This window comes from Papio anubis, chromosome 18 (genome assembly GCF_008728515.1).
Source record: "Papio anubis isolate 15944 chromosome 18, Panubis1.0, whole genome shotgun sequence".
NCBI lineage: Eukaryota > Metazoa > Chordata > Mammalia > Primates > Cercopithecidae > Papio > Papio anubis.
The window spans coordinates 7,885,462-7,905,361 of NC_044993.1; the positions used below are offsets into that span (position 1 = coordinate 7,885,462).

The 19,900-nt window shown below is 42.0% G+C and overlaps 1 protein-coding gene across 1 annotated transcript in view; it reads right to left on the reverse strand.

The window, feature by feature from the left end:
• Positions 1-4,930: 4,930 nt before the first annotated feature.
• HSD17B2 (hydroxysteroid 17-beta dehydrogenase 2) overlaps positions 4,931-19,900 on the reverse strand; it is a 64,585-nt gene continuing 49,615 nt past the window's right edge. Inside the window, exons 4-5 of the mRNA XM_003917233.4 lie at positions 12,293-12,430; positions 4,931-5,382 (exon numbers count right to left, since the gene is read on the reverse strand). Of these exons, the coding sequence (XP_003917282.1) occupies positions 5,021-5,382; positions 12,293-12,430 (500 nt within the window). The 3' untranslated portion in view covers positions 4,931-5,020. The remainder of the gene's footprint in view (positions 5,383-12,292; positions 12,431-19,900) is intronic.

Consider the following 19,900-nt stretch of genomic DNA (forward strand, 5'->3'; position numbering starts at 1 on the left):
AAATTTCCTGACTTAGGAAATTTGTTACACGTAGCACCAGGAGGTGTCATGATCCTTCTCAGGAGGAAAGACTTTCTGACACTTGCCAATAGATTTCAGTAAAGCTTGGCACATAGTAGTTGCCAAGGGATGCCTTGGAATGAATGGAGGATTATTTCCTCGCCTCCTGAGTCCTAATCTCCCCATTTTTCTTGAATAACAGTCCCATTTACTGGATGAACGGACCATACATCTCTACAAGGTCACTAGCAGCACCCAATGTAACTAAGAATAAATCTGGCATCTTCTGATATGGTTTGTCTGTGTCCCCACCCAAATCTCATCTTGAATTTTAGCTCCCATAATTCCCACATGTTGTGGGAAGGACCCAGTGGGGCATAACTGAGTCATAGTGGTAGTTTCCCTGATACTGTTCTCATGGTAGTGAATAAGCTTCATGAGATCTGATGGTTTTATCAGGGGTTTCCCTTTTTGCTTGGATTTCATTCTCTCTTCTTGCCTGTCGCCATATAAGACGTCCCTTTGCTCTTCCTTCATCTTCTGCCATGATTATGAGGCCTCTCCAGCCATGTGGAACTGTGAGTTCATTAACCCTTTTTACTTTATAAATTACTCAGTCTCGGTTATGTTTTTATTAACACCATGACTAATACAGCCTCCAAGCTCCTCACCCATTTAACATCAACGCTTACACCTTAATTAAAATAACCCATCAGCATGTGAGATAAAAGGCTCTGAAATCATGCAGTTTATATATGAAATCCTGACTTAGAAAGAGAAGGTGAACTTCCATCTAGGATAGGAAAGAGAGAGCTTCCTTTGACCTTTCGCCACTCTTCAATGAGAACTGATGCTTCTCTTGGTCTTTCCTGATGGCTAAGTTGGAGCTCTGACCGAGTCATCAGAAATAGCCTCAGCCAGCCATGGAAGAAGCTGTCTGGAACATCTAAACCAACGCCCTGTTGTCATCAAGAGTTGGATGGCAAATCAGTTTCCTTTCTCACACAAATTGTCATCAACTGGGGGTGGCTGTGTGCTGCACAATGCTGAAAGAAAGTCTGAGGCCATATCTAGCCTTAGTGGAAAAGAGTTTCCTGGTCGCTTAGCAATCTCTGCCCTGGTAATTGTTACAAAAAAATCAACCAAAATTTGGAACCAAGACAAAAAATACATGTGTAGTGTTTTTAGTATCATGTAAACAATGCCAGAACATTGTCTAAAAGCCCACGTAAGGACAACCTGACTTTTTGAGGAAATGTGACTTTGTTTGCTGTACAACTTGTATATTGTCCCAGTTCAGTAAAGGTAGATATTAAATTGGAGAAAACGAATAGAGTGCCAATTACTTTTCAATGTTTTTTAATTTTTATTTTTAAGTTCCAGGATACATGTGCAGGATGTGCAGGTTTGTTACATAGGTAAACATGTGCCATGGTGGTTTGCTGCACCTATCAACCCATCACCTAGGTATTAAGCCCAGCATGCATTAACTCTTTTTCCTATTCCTCTCCCTCCCCCAGCCCTGCCTCCCGACAGGCCCCAGTGTGTGTTGTTACCTCCCTGTGTCCATGTGTTCTCATTGTTCAGCTCCCACTCATAAGTGAAAACATGTAGTGTTTGGTTATCTGTTCCTTTTAGTTTGTTGAGGGTAATGGAGTGCCTGTTACTTTTATACCATAGAGATGCAAATAATTTCTGACCAGCATAGAGCCTAACCCCAGATGATGAGTACATTGCTCCATGGAACCTTAATCTGTTATGTAGTTTTATATGTAATTTAGCAATCTAATTCTACCACCATTTTTTAAAGGACACTCTATGTTGTATACCAGCTTCTTATCTCCTCTCATCTCCTCTCTGAGATTATTTATCTCGTTAGTGACTTAAATAAAACTTTGATGTATGCTCATTGTATATTTGTATGAGATTTTAACATTTTCTGAAAATTATTTCTTGACCTTGTGGAAAGAGGAGGGAGGTAGCATGAAAATCATGAGTTTTCCCTTCCTGGCCTGGGGTCTGGTGGAGGAGAGGGGCCTGAGGATGTGGCCAACACAGGCTTGCACTGTGTACCTCATCCCAGGCCCTCCATGCCAGGGAGCCAACCCTGTAGAATGAAATGCACATGCATGATCAGTGCCTGCTTGGACCACCCAGTTGTCTACCAATCAGAAAGATCATGTTGCCTTTCAAAATCATTTAGTGACCTGATGAAACCCTACCACCATTGTATAAGGAAATGATATATTGCTTCAAGCCAGCTCAAAGAAGTAAGCTTAAATAAAACTTCACATAGTCCAAAGCCTTCTCCGCATTGCAGCATCTTTCCTAATGCTTTCCGCTCATGTTTTAGTTTTTCTCCTATCATTACTATAGCATCCTACAATTAGCCATGTGAATAACAACTTATTGTGTGCCTTCTAGAGCCAAGTAAGTTCTAAGTACTTAATACAGGTTAACTTATTTAATATTGTAACGGCTCCATTAGACAGCTACTATTAATCATCATCCTCTTGGCCGGGTGAGGTGGCTCATACCTGTAAACCCAGCACTTTGGGAGGCCAAGGTGGGCAGATCCCTTGAGGTCAGGAGTTCGAGACCACCCTGGCCAACACGGTGAAACTCCATCTCTATTAAAAATACCAAAATTAGCCAGGAGTGGTGGCAGGGACCTGTAATCCCAGCTACTCAGGAGGCTGAGGTGGGAGAATCACTTGAACCTGGGAGGAGAAGACTGCAGTGAGCCGAGATCATGCCACTGCACTGCAGCCTGGGTGACAGAGCAAGACTCCATCTCAAAAAAAAAAAAAAAAAAAAATCATCATCATCATCATTTTCCTCTCCACTTTACAAATGACAGTTCTAAGGCACTAGAAAAAAATCAAGTAAGATCCCCAAGATCTCATAGCTCATCAGTGGCAGAACTGTGACTTGAACCCAGGAAGCTGACTTCAAAAAGAAATTAACCACTGCATAATTGCTACTTTTTAAAAATTGGAATTGAACAAGTTCAGATTAAAAATTTTGCTCAACTCCACTATATCCTAGGTGTGTGACTTTGGACAAGTTAACGTTCTAAGTCTGTTGTGTTATCTAAAAATTGTGATGAGAATAGCACCTACTTCATGGAGGGAATAGGGCTAGTAGGGTGTTAGTTGCTAAGGCTAGTAACAGGTTAATTATTCTTTTTCGAATGTTATCGAAACTAGTTCATTGGAAGTCAACTGTACTGATTATACTAAAAGAATAGGATCCTCATCAGTAGATAGAAATATATAGAAACAATCAGACTACATCTACAAAGTGTCAATATCAGGCAGCGGCTTCAAAGCCGAAATGGTGGTTGGATGTAAAGTGATGTAATAATTGGCGGATAAGGCAGATAATGAGGAATGTTGATCTGATAATGACGTGGAGTCCGTGGAAGCCTGTGGCAATAAAAAATGTTGAACCGTAGACACCATCAGAAATAGTAAAAGATGTAAGACCCATTTCAGAATTCTGAGCTCCAAAACTGTAAGGTCATGCCTTTATGCTGTATTAAGCTGCTACATACGTGGTAATTTGTTATAGCAGCCATAGGAATATAATACAGAATTGGGGTGGCTCCTGAGAATCTGCATTTCTAATAGTCTCAGGTGATGCTAATGATTCAGGTCCAGGGATCACTCTTTGAGGACTGTTGGCTTTCAGGGAAGCACGCCATCCCCAGTGCTCTTCCGAACTTTGGACTATAAGCTAAACAAATCACTTGTTCTCTCAACAGTGCTAGAAGCATGCAAATAGAAGTGTTGGCTTCAACAACGCTTATCCCCAGAAAGTGCCTTTTAGGGAAATCAACATTTAGACGGATTTTTTTTTCTTTCCATTCTGCTCTGAAAGAATGGTGGAGAGCCACTAGGCTGTCACTATGACTAGCCATTAAAAACATATCGTGTAAGTATTTTATAAGTATTTATCTTGCTATATGGCTATTTATTATTTTCTCTGAGAGAAAATTGCAGAGCAGTGTCATGGTATATACTCTCATGAAATCGCCAAGGAAAACAGAAAAAGAGTCTCCACATTCTAGAAAGGAAATGGAACAGAGAGGTTTGCAATGAGCAAGGTATTCTGGTTCCCTTTATGCACCCTCTGCTCACCAGCTCCTCCCCTTTTGCCACACCCAACTGACTTTGGCCATACCTCTATAATTATCTGACATTGCTCCCTTCCACTAAGCTCTTCCAGGTAATGATATTGACTTTTCCATCCCAGTATGCTCAGATGGGGGTAACAGAGTAACAGTGATGGTTACTATGGGCCCTAAACCAGTCAGCCACATTCCCTAGATCTGCCAAGAGGTCTCCTGGGTTCTGTTTGAGATGGGAGACCTTATCCTATTGTCTCCAGAGCTCCTCGTAGAGGAAAAAAAGAGGAAGGAAGAGAACGAAGCCCTGATGATTTACCGTGAATCGAATACCTTGGGTGTAGTAGTTACAGAATATCAATGCACAGTGAGGAAGACTTGGAGGATCCATTAGACTGTTGCCCTTGCCATTTCTGCCTCCTCCTTCCCTTCCCTCTCTCTTTCTCCTCATCTCTCTCTTTCTCTTCTTCTTCTCTTGGCAGGCAGTGGAGTTCAACCCAGGATTTGAATTCTGGCCCTGCCTTTTGCTAGCGTGTGACAGGAAATCTCTCCAATTATATTAAGTAGGGGCAAAGATACCCACCTCAATTCTCTGATGTGAACTAGATGAAAGAATATCTGCAATGTATCTGGTGCATAGTAGGAGCTCTATTTTTTTTTTTTTTTTTTTTTTTGAGACGGAGTCTCGCTCTGTAGCCCAGGCTGGAGGTAGGAGCTCTATTAACATTCTCCATGAGGCTGTTGCTACTCCGCAGCCTTCTCATTACAAAGTACTATTCAATCAATGAATTTCACAGAGAATGAAGAGTAGGAAACAACTTTAATGAGAAACCCAGTTTCCTTTTCATTTCAAGACTATGACATTCCCACTTCTTTGAGGTCTTCCATTGCCTAGGTGGCCTTCCTCTTATAGTTAGGCATGCTTAGAGCTCTGGGCATGGGCTCGTCTTTGCCAAAATTTCTTTCAGCAAAGTAATTATATATGCCAATAGGCAAATAGAAAGCAAGACAGAGCCACAAGTAAGCGGCTTTCCCTGGCGTGTAATAGGCAAAGGGGCTCTTCGCCGAGATAGCATGCTGGATGTCCCGCAGCACCGGAGAGAAGTCTGTGCTGGCCCCCGAGTTGATGAATAGGAGGAAATTCCTCTGCGATAAGATGTAGTCCTGGCCGTAGTCTTCCTGAACCTCAGCGGGTAGGTGGTCCAGAATGTCCTTCTCCAGCTTTTCCCACTTGTCACTCGTGCCTGCGATACCTGGGCGAAAGGAAAGGAAGAGTCAGATCCTGGGAAAGCCAAAGAAGTCAGGGAGCAGGCGCTCATCTCTGTTGGGAAGGATGGGCCTTTGCAAATGCCATTTATTTATTTATTTATTTTTGTGAGACAGAGTCTTGCTCTGTCACTTAGGCTGGAGTGCAGTGGTGTGATCTCAACCCACTGCAACCTGTGCCTCCAGAGTTGAAGCTATTCTTCTGCCTCAGCCTCCCGAGTAGCTGGGATTACGGGCATCCACCACCATGCCCAGCTAATTTTTGCATTTTTAGTAGAGATGGGGTTTTGCCATGTTGGCCAGGCTGGTCTTGAACTCCTGACCTCAAGTGATCTGCCCACCTCGGTCTCTCAAAGTGCCGGAATTTCAGGTGTGAGCCACCATGCCCGGCCTGCAAATGCCTTTTAAAATGTGTGCTTTATAATGGCATTTATTATCACTTCTAAACCTACATACAGAAAAGTGCACACATGATTGGATTTTTCCAAACTGGTAGCCCATGTGACCAGCAAACAGATCAAGAACAAAACAGGGCTGGGCACAGTGACTCATATCTGTAATCTCAGCACTTTGGGAGGCCCAGGAAGGGGAATCACTTGAGCCTAGTAGTTCAAGATCAGCCTGGGCAACAGCGAGATCCCATCTCTAATACATATATATATACACATACACACACACACACACACACACACACACACGTATACATAGACATGGACATATACACAGAAATTTAGCTGGGCACAATGGTGCTCACCTGTAGTCCCAGCTATTCGAGAGACTGAGGCAGGAGGACCCTTGAGCCTACAAGTTGGAGGATGCAGTGAGCCATTATATGACTGCACCACTGCACTCCAGCCTGGGCAACAGAGCTACACTCCAATTTTAAGAAAAGAAAAAGGGGGAAAGAAAAACAGAACAGGACCAGCCTTGAAAGTCTCTCCTCTCAGCCCACTTCTCAGTAACCATTTTCCTGATTAACAGGATAGATTCATTTTGGCTGGTTTTGAACATTATATAAATTGAATCATATGAATAGTACTCATTGTTTAGCATCAGCTTCTTTATTCAACATTATGTTATGTGTGTTGATTCTCCTTTCAGCATAGTATTCCATTGCATCAAAATGCCACGAATTATTTAGCCGCTATATTGTGATGGACGCTGTGCTTGTTTTCAACTGGGCCTTTACAAATGCTGCTGCCACAAACACTCATGTCTTTTGGTGACTATTACATGTATAATATATCATGTAATGTCTACAATATAATATATACTGTATATAATATAGTATATATACACTCATATAAACATATACACATATAATTTTTTTAATATAGAAGTAATGTCTACCTTCATATTTAAAATTAAATGCAGGATTTTAGGCTGGGCACGGTGGCTCATGCCTGCAATCCCAGCACTTTGGGAGGCCCAGGTAGGTGGATCACCTGAGGTCAGGAGTTCAAGACCAGCCTAGCCAACACGGTGAAACCCTGTCTCTACTAAAAAATACAAAAATTAGCTGGGTATGGTGGTGGGTACCTGGAATCCCAGCTACTTGGGAGGCTGAAGCAGGGAGAATTGCTTGAATCCAGGAGGCAGAGGTTACAGTGAGCTAAGATCACACCACTGCACTCCAGCCTGGGTGACAGAATGAGACTCCGTCTCTAAATAAATAAATAAATAAATAAAATATGGGATTTTAAAAATTTAATCTATTTAATAGATATGCTTTTCACTGATGTTTTTAAAAATATATGAAATGTAATTTTAATATAATTTACACATATATTTTAATTTTAATATACAAATTACATACAATTAAATATAAATATATATTTTAAATAAAGGCAATACCTGCTTATTATATAAAATTAAATAATTTATTTACTTTAAAATGTAGCAGCTCTGACTCCTCATTATATAAAGTGAATAATAAGGAGATGTGCGTATTTTAAAAATTAATCTCCTCTATGATAACTAACACTTTTGTGTGCCCTTCTACATTCCTTCCTTGTCCATACAAACACACATACACATAGAAGAATTTGATTTATTTTTTTAAACCAAGAAATAACAATAACAAAAAGGGTCATACTATAGTATTTATATTTTCCATGAATTTGTTTTGACTTAGTAATAAATCACAGACCTCCCTTCTCATCAATGTCTATAGATTAAACCAGAGCAAGAGAATTTCCCATTGAACAGCTTTTAGCCAACCACTTCCCTATCCAACGACCTTCCAGTTGTTGCTATAGGTTTCAGCATTGCAAGCGCTGCCGCAGTAAATAGACTTTCACAACCTATTCGTTTGTACGTTGGCTTTACTTCTATAGGCAAGAATCCTCAAAGTACAGCCTGGTCAAAGGCACATTCATTTTGAATTTTAATAGCTACTGCCAGATTACTTTCCAAAAAGGTTGCAGTCTCCCTCGCTCGCTCCTGCAAAGTGCTTGGTTGCTCAGATAGCTGTGGGGATGAGCCCTTGCTAGCTTGGGTGACTCCTGGATATCAGGACTGCGGAAAAGGAGGGGTGCTTACTTGGAAATGTGGGCCAGTAAAATCCAATTATACTCCTGGAAATGCAAACGAAGTTTCAATTGCTCCTTTCTTTTCAGGAAGGCACACACTGTGCTTAAAGAAATGATTATCCTGACAATTACTCTGGAGGCTTTTAGGTCCTGAAAAATATGTTTTCGTGAGCTAGTATTCCTCCTGCTACCTCTCCCTGTCCCTGTATTCATAGGCTGGGGATTCCTTTTGCTTTCTGCCTCCTCCTTCTTTAAACACCTCATGGACTTTCTGGCCACTCTTGTGGGTACCCTATCCAGAGTCCCCAAAGCTCTCTTTGTGAGTGACAAAGCCATCAGTCTTTTGCCATCAGTCCATCATCATCTCCCACTTTTGACACACTCGCCCTACCCATCCATCCCATGCTACTTTGGTGCTACACACAATGAAGTTACTGATATGACCTGTATCAAAATCCCATCTCTGCCTCCCATCAGCTCTATGGCTTTGGAACTTCCTTAACTTCTCTGAGTCTCCATTTTCTCACTGCAGGATGGGGCTATTATGACGCCTACTTCATAGGTGAGGATTAAGGGAGATAATGCACATAAAGCACTTAAAATCTGCTAATCTAGCATGCAGTATGATTTAGCTATCTTATTTCAGGGCACCAAAAAAATCTGGAATGTCTCTTACAATGTCTTCAGAAGCTCCTTGTCTGTGTCCCTAAAGATTCCTTTTCTTGCCCCCACCTTCAAATAAGTATAAATATGAAGTGTCATTCTCCAAACATGAGTTCTCTGCCTTCTGCTCTTGGGCTTCTTGCCTTCAGAGAGCTCATCAAATAGCTTTAAACTGGGGGCAGCCTGATATAAAAGGAAGAACCCAGGCACTGCATCTCGGGATCTGATCTCAAATTTCCCACCATCACGATGTACGTGGGGTACCAGATCCCCACCCTAGGGCATGTTATCCACCCCAGCTCAGCACCATCACCAGGAGAATAATGTCAACGAAACCTGCTCCTCAAAGTTGTGATGATTGGAGTATACATAGAAAGGGTGGAGGTATAAATTGGAGCAATATTTTAGAAAGCAGGTTGGTATGATTCAGTAAAGCTGAAGCCAGGAAAACTATGATCTAGTCATTCTTTCAGAGGCATTTGAACCAGAGTAACTCCATCTTGAATAGGGGCTGGGTAAGATGAGAATGAGACCCGCTGGGCTGCATTCCCTGGAGGTTAGGCATTCTTAATCACAGGATTCGATAGGAGGTTGGCGGGATTGGTATCACAAGATACAAGTCATAATAACCCTGCTGATAAAACAGGATGTGGTAAAGCAGCCAACCAAAACCCACCAACATCAAGGTGGTGACAAAAGTGACCTCTGGTCATCCTCACTGCTCATTATATGCTACTTATAATGCATTACCATGCTAAAAGACACTCCCACCAGCACCATGACAGTTTATAAATGCCATGGCAATGTCCAGAAGTTGCTCTGCATGGTCTAAAAGGGGGAGGAACCCACAGTTCCTGGTCATCCCTCCCACTTTCCCAGAAAACACATGAATAATTCACCCCTTGTCTAGAATATAATCAAGAAATAACTATAAGTATACTCAGTTAAGCAGTCAATGCTGCTGCTATACCTAAGAAATAGGCATTCTTTTATTCCTTTACTTTCTTGATAAACTTGCTTTCACTTTACTCTATGAACTCACCCCAAATTCTTTCTCATGCAAGATCCAAAAACCCTCTCTTGGGATCTGGATCAGGAGCCCTTTCCGGTAACAACTTCACTCTGGAGCATGTGTCACAGAAAAATTCAAGCACACAAAAAAACAAAGTACATGTACCAGAAAGTTCATAGCTGCATTGGTTCATACTGGTTCAAACTAGAAGGGACACAAACATGCCATCAACAGTAGAAAATCGTGGCATATTCACAGAATACTGCACAGCAATGAAATGAGTGGACTACAGCTACACACAGTGGAGATAAATTGTCAAATGAGAATGTTTAGTGAAGGAAGCCAGACACAAAAGGATACATACATATTGATTCCATTCAAAGCGCAAAAGCAGTTAAAGTCAAATGCTATTGATTGGGATGGATATAACTCTACAAAGAAAAGCAAATCAATGATCATTACAAAAAGTAAGAGGCGATTACCTATTGGGTAGTTGGAGAGGGCTGTGATGGTAGAGGATCATGTAGGGGCTTCTGGGTGTTGGTAATGTTTTATTTTTTTTTATCTGGGTGTTAAGTACAGGAGTGTTTATAATAATTTGTTGAACCATGTGCGTATAATGCTTTTTTCTGTTTATGTATTTCTCGATTTTAAAAAATAAGATCAACATCAGTAAAGAATGTATGGTAAGTGGGTATCCCAGTGCCTGGTAAGAACAGCTCTCCAGAACTATTATACATAGCAATTATATTAAATCTCCAAAATCATAACTTAACTGCAGGATTGCTCTCTCGTCTAAATGGAATTTTACATCTGTGTGTTGGAATTCTCTTTGGGCTGGGTCACCAAACCCTCAATCCTCCTGCCAGATTCAAAATCAAATTCACCATTTCCCTCTTCCACCAGCTGTCAACCAGCTTTCCTCTCTCTGTAACCCAGTCTCTCAGTTCAACCAGCACATTTGGCTTCACCTCTGACCCATATCTCTTCTCTATCACCTCTCCTCAATTCTCCTTCCCACCCAGGGAGTCCCTAAGTGGGAAACCCCTCTCAAGACTTCATCTTCTCTGCATTTTTATCGCTCCTGTCCTGCCTCTCATCCTGGTGACCCATTTCCCTTTCTCTGGGTCTCTGTCCCTGTCTCTGAGTCTTGTACCCCCTCTACAACCTTAGGAGGTTCTCAGCTACCAAGTGTTTCAAGCCAAAATTTCAATGTTTCTGTGTAGATTTTATCTTTTGGATTTGAGATAACATTCAAACCTTTAGGGTTTGTTCTTTAGTGCATTTAGCAATACCTTCTAGTCTGTGGTCTTTTATTAGACATACTTTTTATATCTTCACTTGAATCATCAATGAAATATTTGATGGCCCTTAACTAAAGACTGAGCCTTGGGGTAAGCTGCCTCTGCCCAGAGTTCAGATATGCAGGGAGGGGAGTGGAGAGAATGACCATCTCTGCTTGGAGTGGAGGGGAGGTGGATCATATTCTTTAGAGGGAAGGAGAAAAATACTGTTTCTGAAATATAAAGAAGCTGGGGAAGGAAACCTTCTTGGCCAATGGAAACAAAAGACTAATAAATGTTACTCCGGGTATCTGCTCAAACTTTTAGATGAAAATAAGCACTCAAGCTAAATAAAGAAATCTGGTATGAAATTAATGGATTATATATTGTTAAACAGGTTTAGATGGGGCAATGAAAATAATCAAAATTGGTGAGAGTCAGTTAGGGACCATTTTTGAGCTGCATTCCCAAAGACCAAATACAACTCTACCATCGAGGGAGGGAGTGTGTGTCCTAGAAAGGACCTGCTCAGAGCAGGCACCAGGGGACCAGGGTTCTAACCCAGTGCGGCCTCTGCTTGCTGATGACTTATGAGCCAAAGCATTTACTTTGTGAAAGGAAGCAGGGGTGAAGCCATACATGGAGAGCCTGACACTTAGAAGAGGCCCACCCATCCCAAGTCCTGCTGGACCCTGAGAGCTGGAGAACTCTGTATGCATGACAACCCCATCCCAACCCCTTGCACTAAGAGACTTAACCAAACTCCAGCATGGTTTCTAACAGTGTAAGGCCCTGTCCCTTGGATGACAGCAGCCCCTCACTAAAATGCCTGCCTAAGAAGGCTCAGTCTTGCCAGAAAATTTTACTATTTGTTCTAGCCAACACATCCCTGAGAGGTCCCTGACTTCCCTTTCCTGAAATACTTACTAAAAAAAGAACTTTAAATTGTAAATATATAGCTCTTGCAATGCAGAAGCATTTCTCTCCAGGATCTGAGAGCCATTCCTTTGGAATTGAATCATGCGGAAGGATCAGACCTCTGTTTCTCAGTCTCTGTGGGAAGACAGAATCTGGACTTCTTTTATTGCCAAGCTGGCCCCTCTGCATGGACACTGAGGGACCCTTGTACTTTTTCACTAATCTGACTTACTGAGCCCCACTTTCCCCTCTCCCTCATTCTCCTTTTAAAATGTTTAAAACACCTTCGCACAAATCAAAATGGAGCTTAGCTCTTTCCCCTACAGTCAGCAGTTACTGAATCAAACCTGTTTTCACCACTTTAACTGATGTCTGGCTGTGCTCATCTTTGACAACACTGAGGGGTTCAATGTGTGCTCTGTCAGACCAAGAGGACCTTCAGGGTTCCTTCCAGGATGAACATCACAGGTTCTTGGGCTCAGAAACCTACTTGTTCGGAAGCCTCCAGGTTGGATGGAAACAACTTTAATTCCCCACTTGGAAAGCTCGATTCTCATAACTGATGAGAACATGGTCACAGCCGCCTTTGATGAGCCGTAAGATGCCAGCTTTGCCATTGGGGCCCCTCCTATGGGAATAATGGGAGAAAAAGAAGTAAAGTTAGATATGTTCATTTGTTCATCCAATAAATATTTAATCGGCATCTACTGTATGCCAGGAACTGGTATCAGTGACTTGGGCAGACAAAGGCAGACAAGGGCCCTAAGCTCAGGTGAGCAGTGTTCTTGCTCATTCCCACAGAGTAGCTTCATTTGCTTCTGCCCTCCGTGGCTCCCCTATTGCAGCTGGTACGATGACAAACCAAGTTGAAGGCTCAATCTTGCCCAACTCCTAAGCAAAATGTAATTTAGGGCTGGCTGCAGTGGCTCATGCCTGTAATCCCAACAGTGTGGGAAGCCGAGGTGGGTGGATTCCCTGAGGTCAGGAGTTTGAGACCAACCTGGCCAACATGGTGGAGCTCCGTCTCTACTAAAAACACAAAAATTTGCCAGGCGTGGTGATGCATACCTGTAATCCCAGCTACTCATGAGACTGAGACATAAGAATCACTTGGACCCCAGGGGGCAGAGGTTACAGTGAGCTGGGATCACGCTACTACACTCCAGTCTGGTGACAGAGTGAAACTCCGTCTCAAAAAAAAAAAAAAAAAGGAATTTAGGTAAGATGAAGAGCATCTACTGACCAGGCCCTGATCTTCTAGCCCGACCAACCTACCTTCTGAGGTTCCTGGTAAACATATCTTTTTCAGGGGAGGAGGGTCTGCTATTCAACCCACTACAACACCTATAATTGAACCGATTGGGCTCAATACTTGTTGCAATGAGGAATAATGTACATCATGGGGAATGGTGGGGCATCTCTGTAAGAGGGTGTGGGAAAGGACTTATTCTAGCGCTAGAGCAGATGCTCTGTATCCCACCTAAATCATATTTAGCTCAGAAGCTGGTGAAATTGAGCCTTAAACTGAGTTTGTCACTGGACCAGCTGTAAGGAAGTAATGGAAGGCAAGATCAAAGGAAGCCAGTAAAGGGAGTGATCTACTTGGAATAAGAGTCTCTGCAGATGTCATTGAGGCAAGGATCTCTACAAAAGACCATCCTGGATTACGATGAGCCCTAAATCTCATTAATGATGCATGTCCTTATCAGAGACAGAAAAAGAGAAGACACAAAGGATAAGGCCATGTGAAGATGGAAGCAGAGATTGGGCTTCTGTCGCACAAGCCAAGGCACACCTAGGGCCACCAGTAGCTGAAATAGGCAAGGGTAGATTCTTTCCCAGACTCTCAAGAAGGAGCACAGCCCTGCTAACACTTGGTTTAGACATCTGGCCTCCAGAACTACGAAAGAATAAACTTCTGATGTTTTAAGCCGCTCCATTTGTGATGATTTGTGACAGCAGCCCTAGACTATGAATTGAGGTGCATTCCTGGTGGTCTTCAGCAGGAAGACACTGAGGTTATGAAGGAGCAAAGACAGTGAGAGCTCACAGTGCCTCATGAAGTCTCATAGGAAGACTAGACCCATAACAACAGGGCTCCCAGTCTTGGCAAAGATTTCCCAAGTCAAAGAAGCATCCACTGGGTGAATGGACAAGCAAACTGTGGTCCAGCCATATAATGGAACACCACTTAGCCATCAAAGGGAATGAGCTTGATACATGTAACAACATGGATGTCTCAAAACAATTATGGGCAGTCAGAGAGCCAAACAAAAAGGGTGTGTACTCTTTGATATAATCCCCTTCATGTAAAGTTCTAGGAAATGCAAATTAACCTCTAGTAAAACAGATCTAGTAAAAAAAAGTGGTGATCTGAAAGGTGGGGGTACTATGAACATTGTGCCACCCCCATCAAAACTCATAGTTTGAAGCCCAAACTCCTAGTGTGATGGTATTTGGAGATGGGGCCTTTGGAAGGTAATTAAGTCCTGAGGGTGGAGCCCTCGTGATGAGAGGGATTAGTGCCCTTTTAAAAAGAGACACTATTGAGCTTATTTATTCTCTCTCTCAGACAGTTGGTGAGCTAGTAATTTGTTGTCTCTCAGACAATTGGCGAGCTAGTAAATTCCTCTTCCATTTTTGGTTTAAGCTAAGTTGGAGTTTGGCCCTATCACTTAAAACAAAAGGTCCCAAGGCTTAACTGATACAATTTTAACACAATGTCTGGCATCAAGCAGGGTCTCATTAAACTGGTTAATCTTGCCCCAGATGGCCAGCGGATTTTTATGTAAGCGATTTATAGCTTCATGAAATCTTAGTGTTTGAAATCCAACTCCTTTCTATTACTAGTAAGAGAGGCCAAAGAAGTTAAAGCAACTTGTTCAAAGTCACAGTGTGGGCTGTGTGGCAACCCCAGTTTATGAGGTTAGCCAGAGTTCTCACTTCTCCATGACCTTTACAGATGATGAAGGTTGGTCACATAGAAGGCAAACAGGTGAGCAGAGGAGCCAACACTGACTGCATTCAAATCCTAGCTCGACCATTGATTAGCCACCTGTTATCAGGAGAGTCGCTTTATATTTGGCCTCTGCCTTTTTATTTGCAAATTAAGAATAGTGATAGTACAAGCATTATAGGATCGTTGTGAAAGTTAAATTAATAATATATTAGAATAGTGCCTGGCACAAAGTAAGCTCCATATAAGGGCTTCCTAGTATTAGTGCTACTCAGGCTTTTCAAAATAATATCTTAATAGCCCAAAAGGCTCCATATGTTCATGGTTTCTTAGAGTAATAAGTGCACCTGCTTCAGAATCTCCAGCAGCTGTTGTTTATTATGTAGATTACTAAGAGCCACCCTGGACCCACTGAATCAGAATCTGCACTTAATATCTAGTCAAGTAATCTTTTGAATATTAAATCGTGAATTATTACCTTAGGGTTTTGTCACATATTTGTGCACATGAGCTTTCATGATAATGCACTGCCTTATGGATAAGTGCTGTGGTTTGAATGTGTCCCTCCAAAAGCGTACATTGAAACTTAATCCCCAATGCAACACCTCCCCAGTGTTAGGAGGTGGGGTGTACCAAAAGGTGATTAGGCCTTAAGGATGGGGTGAATGGATTAATGCCATTATCTTGAGAGTGGGTTCATCACAAAAAGGGGAGTTTGGCCCCCTTGCACTCTCTTTCTCTGTCTCATTCTCTCTTGCCCTTTCACCTTCTGCTGTGGAACAACATAGCAAAAGACCCTCACGAGATGCCACCCCTTTGATCTTGGACTTCCCAGCCTCTAGAACCAAGAGCCAATCAATTTCTGTTCATTATAAATTACCCAGTCTGCAGTATCCTGTTATAGCAACACAAAACAGACTAAGACAACGAGTATGACATACGACGTTTGTTGAGAGTACATCATATACCACATTAACAATCTAAACAAAAAGCGTGCTTTGAATCAAACATTTAAGACTCATTTATTGGCCGGGCGCGGTGGCTCAAGCCTGTAATCCCAGCACTTTGGGAGGCCGAGACGGGCGGATCACGAGGTCAGGAGATCGAGACCATCCTGGCTAACATGGTGAAACCCCGTCTCTACTAAAAAAAAAATACAAAAAACTAGCCGGGCGCGGTGGCGGGTGCCTGTAGTCCCAGCTACTCGGGAGGCTGAGGCAGGAGAATGGCGTGAACCCGGGAGGCGGAGCTTGCAGTGAGCAGAGATCCGGCCACTGCACTCCAGCCTGGGCGGCAGAGCGAGACTCCGTCTCAAAAAAAAAAAAAAAAAAAGACTCATTTATCTTTTGCATTAGTTTGAACACGCAAAAACTGCCAGTGTTAGACCACGTCTTACCTATGAAATGGCAGTATTATATGGTTCAACCTCATAGATCCAATCTTGCTGTTAATGCTTAAGATGACGTAAGATGAGATAAATATAGGTGTCCAAGATTGCTGATTAAGAGCCACTGTGTCTCAAGGCTTTCTGACCTTACATACCCCTTCATTGTCTGTCCAGTTAGAGACTTTAATTTTTTAATTTAACTTTTAATTTTATCAAGATAAAACCACTTAATATGAGTTCTACCTTCGTAACAATTTTTTTAAGTGTGCAATACAGCATTGTTAACTATTGGCACAATGTTGTATAGCAGATCTATGTAACTTATTCCTCTTGCATTACTCAGACACTTTAAATAACCCAATATTAGGTAACTTAAGAGAACACCCCTTGTTATGGACTTAATGTTTGTGTTTCCAAAAAATTCCTATCTCAAAGCCCTAATCCTCAGGATAGCTGTATTTGGAAACGAGGACTCTAAAAAAGTAAAGTTAAATGAGATCAGAAAGATGAGGCCTCTGATCCAACAGAATTAGTATCCTTATAAGAAGAGACACCAGACACTTCACACTCTCTCCTTGAACATGCACCAAGGAAGGGCTATGTGAGGACACAGCAAAAAGGTAGCTGTCTGTAAACCAGGAAGAGAGCCCTCACCAGAAAACCAACCATGCTGGCATTTTGATCTGGGACTTCTAAACTGCATAACTGTGAGAAAATAAATTTATGTTGTTTAGGCCACACGATTCATGGTATTTTATTGTGGCAGTCTGAGCAGACTAACATACGTAGTCAACAACAGGACCTGTCTTAACCAATAAGGTACAGAACTATGGACTCTTTCCACTCTTCCTAGACCTAGACTGCACACTTTCTATCCTTACTTAGCATAGGCACGAAAATCATCCCCCCTCTTCTAAGTCATATTCCCCCACATGCCTCTGTGAACTATTCAGTCAATTTCTTCCCTGGGCTGTGTTCCCTTATCTGGCAAGGGAATAAATTCAGCATTCATTTTGTTGATTATTCTGGTGGTCATTTTCTTTCCTTTACATTGTGGTATATTGTTGACAGCGGGCTAAAAATAAGGGATTTGAAGTTACCGTTCGGAAGCTTACAAAAGAATTGTGGAGACCCTGTCTCTCCCCGCCATATGTGTACTTAGCATCATGTTTTCAAGGTTCATTCATGTTGTAGCATGTATCGATACTTCACTCTTTGTAAAGCTGAAAACTATTCCTTTTATGGATATGCCACATTTTATTTATAAAGTGACCCATTTATATATATTTGAGTTGTTTATACCTTTGGCTATTATGAATAATGTTGCTATGCCCATCTAAGTACAAGTTTTTGTTTGAACACCTGTTTTCTATCTCTTACATATACACCTAGGAGTAGAATTGCTAGGTCACACGGTAATTCTAAGTTTAACTTATTGAGGAACTGCCAAATGTTTTCCACATCTGCCGAACCATTTTATATTTCTACCAGTAGTATAAGAGGGTTCCAATTTCTCCACATTCTCACCAACATGTGTTTTTTTCTGTGTTTTATTATTATTATAGCCATCTTAGGGTGTATGTTGTATTATGGTGGTTTTTCATTACGGCCATCTTAGGAGGTATATTATCTTATTGAGGTTTGATTTCCAGCCATTGTGTATTTAGAAGGCCTCTGGTGATTCTGATGCAGCTAAAACTTGAAAATGTGGTCCGGGGATTAGTACCACCAACATCACTCAGGAACTAGTCATAGATTTGCAGAATGTTAGGCCCCACCCAGACCAATCCAGTCAGATTCTGCCTTTTAGCAAGATCTCCAAGTGATGCCCACATATGTCAGTGTTGAGAAGCAATGGAGAAAGAGATAGCCCTAAATTGCCAACACTTCCTAATTACCATTTAAACAGTCCAGAGTTAGGGTTTGTATTTTATGCCCCTGCTTATCTTACATGTTCTTGCTTAACAGCCTGGAAAAGTAGAAAGCACATAGTACTTGGAGTAAAACAGACCCTGGTTCAAATCCTGAGTTTATCACTTACCAGCTATACAAACTTGGGTTACAGAGTGCTTGATCTAGAAAATTAATTAATATCTGCATTCTGTGGATGTTAGAATGGACATCTTGGACACCTGTATTTATCTCATCTTATGTCATCTTAAACATTAATGGCAAGATTGGATCTTTGAGGTTGAACCATACAATACTACCATTTCATAGGTAAGACATGGTCTAATATTGGCAGTTCTTGCAGTGTTCAATTTACATGTAGGCATGTAAATCTCTCACACAACCCAGCACGAGAAAGTTCACTCAGTCTTGCTCTACCCACCTTCCCCCTTGTTCAACAAGTGCCCTGCAGAGTGTCAGGGAAGAAAATCTCAGCCTTGGCTTCTTGTTTTGCCACTGAGCAACTGAGGGACTGGCTGAATGACTTGCCAAATGACTCTTTTAAGGCAGCTGGCTCAGCAAGGAAAAGTCCAGGAATGATCCCACAGTCTGGACTGAGACAGAACTCAAGGCTGAAACTGTGAACTCTACTGGATCCTTTAATTTGTAGACTTGTAAGAATCTCTAAGATTGCTTGCTTTGGTGTAAAGTAATTTTGATGTATTTTAAACAGCTTGGGCTGGGCTCAGTAGCTCATGCCTATGATCCCAACACATTGGGAGGCCAAGACAAGAGGACTGTTTGAAGCCAGGAGTTCAAAACCATCCTAGGCAACACAGTGAGACCCCATGGCAAAATAAATAAGCAGATGTGGTGGCATATGCCTATATTCCCAGCTACTCAGGAAAGTGAAGTGGGATTATTGCTTGAGCCCAAGAGTTCAAGGTTATATAAGCTACAATCGTGCCACTGCCCTCCAACCTGGGCAACAGAGGGAGATCTGTTTTAGGGGGCTTTATTTTCAACTCTTCTTATTCAAGCATAGCATCAGGGCCTGAAAAAGGTTTTGGGCCTCAAACAGAACAATTTTCCAACTGTCCTTTGTACCATTAGAGTTGTTTCCCACTTCCTCTAATCCTAGGTTAAAAAAATAAAAATACGAAAACTAAAAACAACAACAACAAAAAAACAGCTTGATGTGGCAGACAACTGTGATTACTATCTCTCAGTAGAGAGGTCCCTTTGACTCGGGGACTTCCTATATACCAGTGACTGTGCTAAGCACTCAGAACCCGCGGTGCATTTAAATCTGCAGCCAAGATCAGAGGTTTTCAACTGGGGGTGATTTTGCACCCCAGTGATCATGGGAAATATCTGAAGATGTGTCACAACTAGGGGTGGGTGCTACTACTGTCTAATGGGTCAGGGACACATATGCTGTTAACACTCCATAATGCACAGGACAGTCCCCCTACGGAAAGAATTCTCCCCACCAAAATGCCAGTAGTGCCAAGGTTGAGAAATATTGCCCTGGACTCAGGTGCTACATGACCATCATTTGAAGATAGAGACAGACAAGTAAGGTGACCTGACCCAGGTCACCCAGCTAGTAACCGAAGAGCAAGATTTAAGCCAAAATGACACAAAATCTCTGAGGCCTGGGTCATTTTAGAAGGGCTTGTTTTCAAGCATAGCATGCAATTGCACACGAGTGTTTACGCAAACATTTCTGAAGAGGAAAACTGGAGCTTTTAGGCCTCTCAAACAAAAGTTTTTTCAACTGCCCTTTGTACCGTCAGAGTTGCCTCCCATGCCTCTGATCCTTGGTTAAATATTTATCCAACTGCCTTGCTGGGATTTGTGTT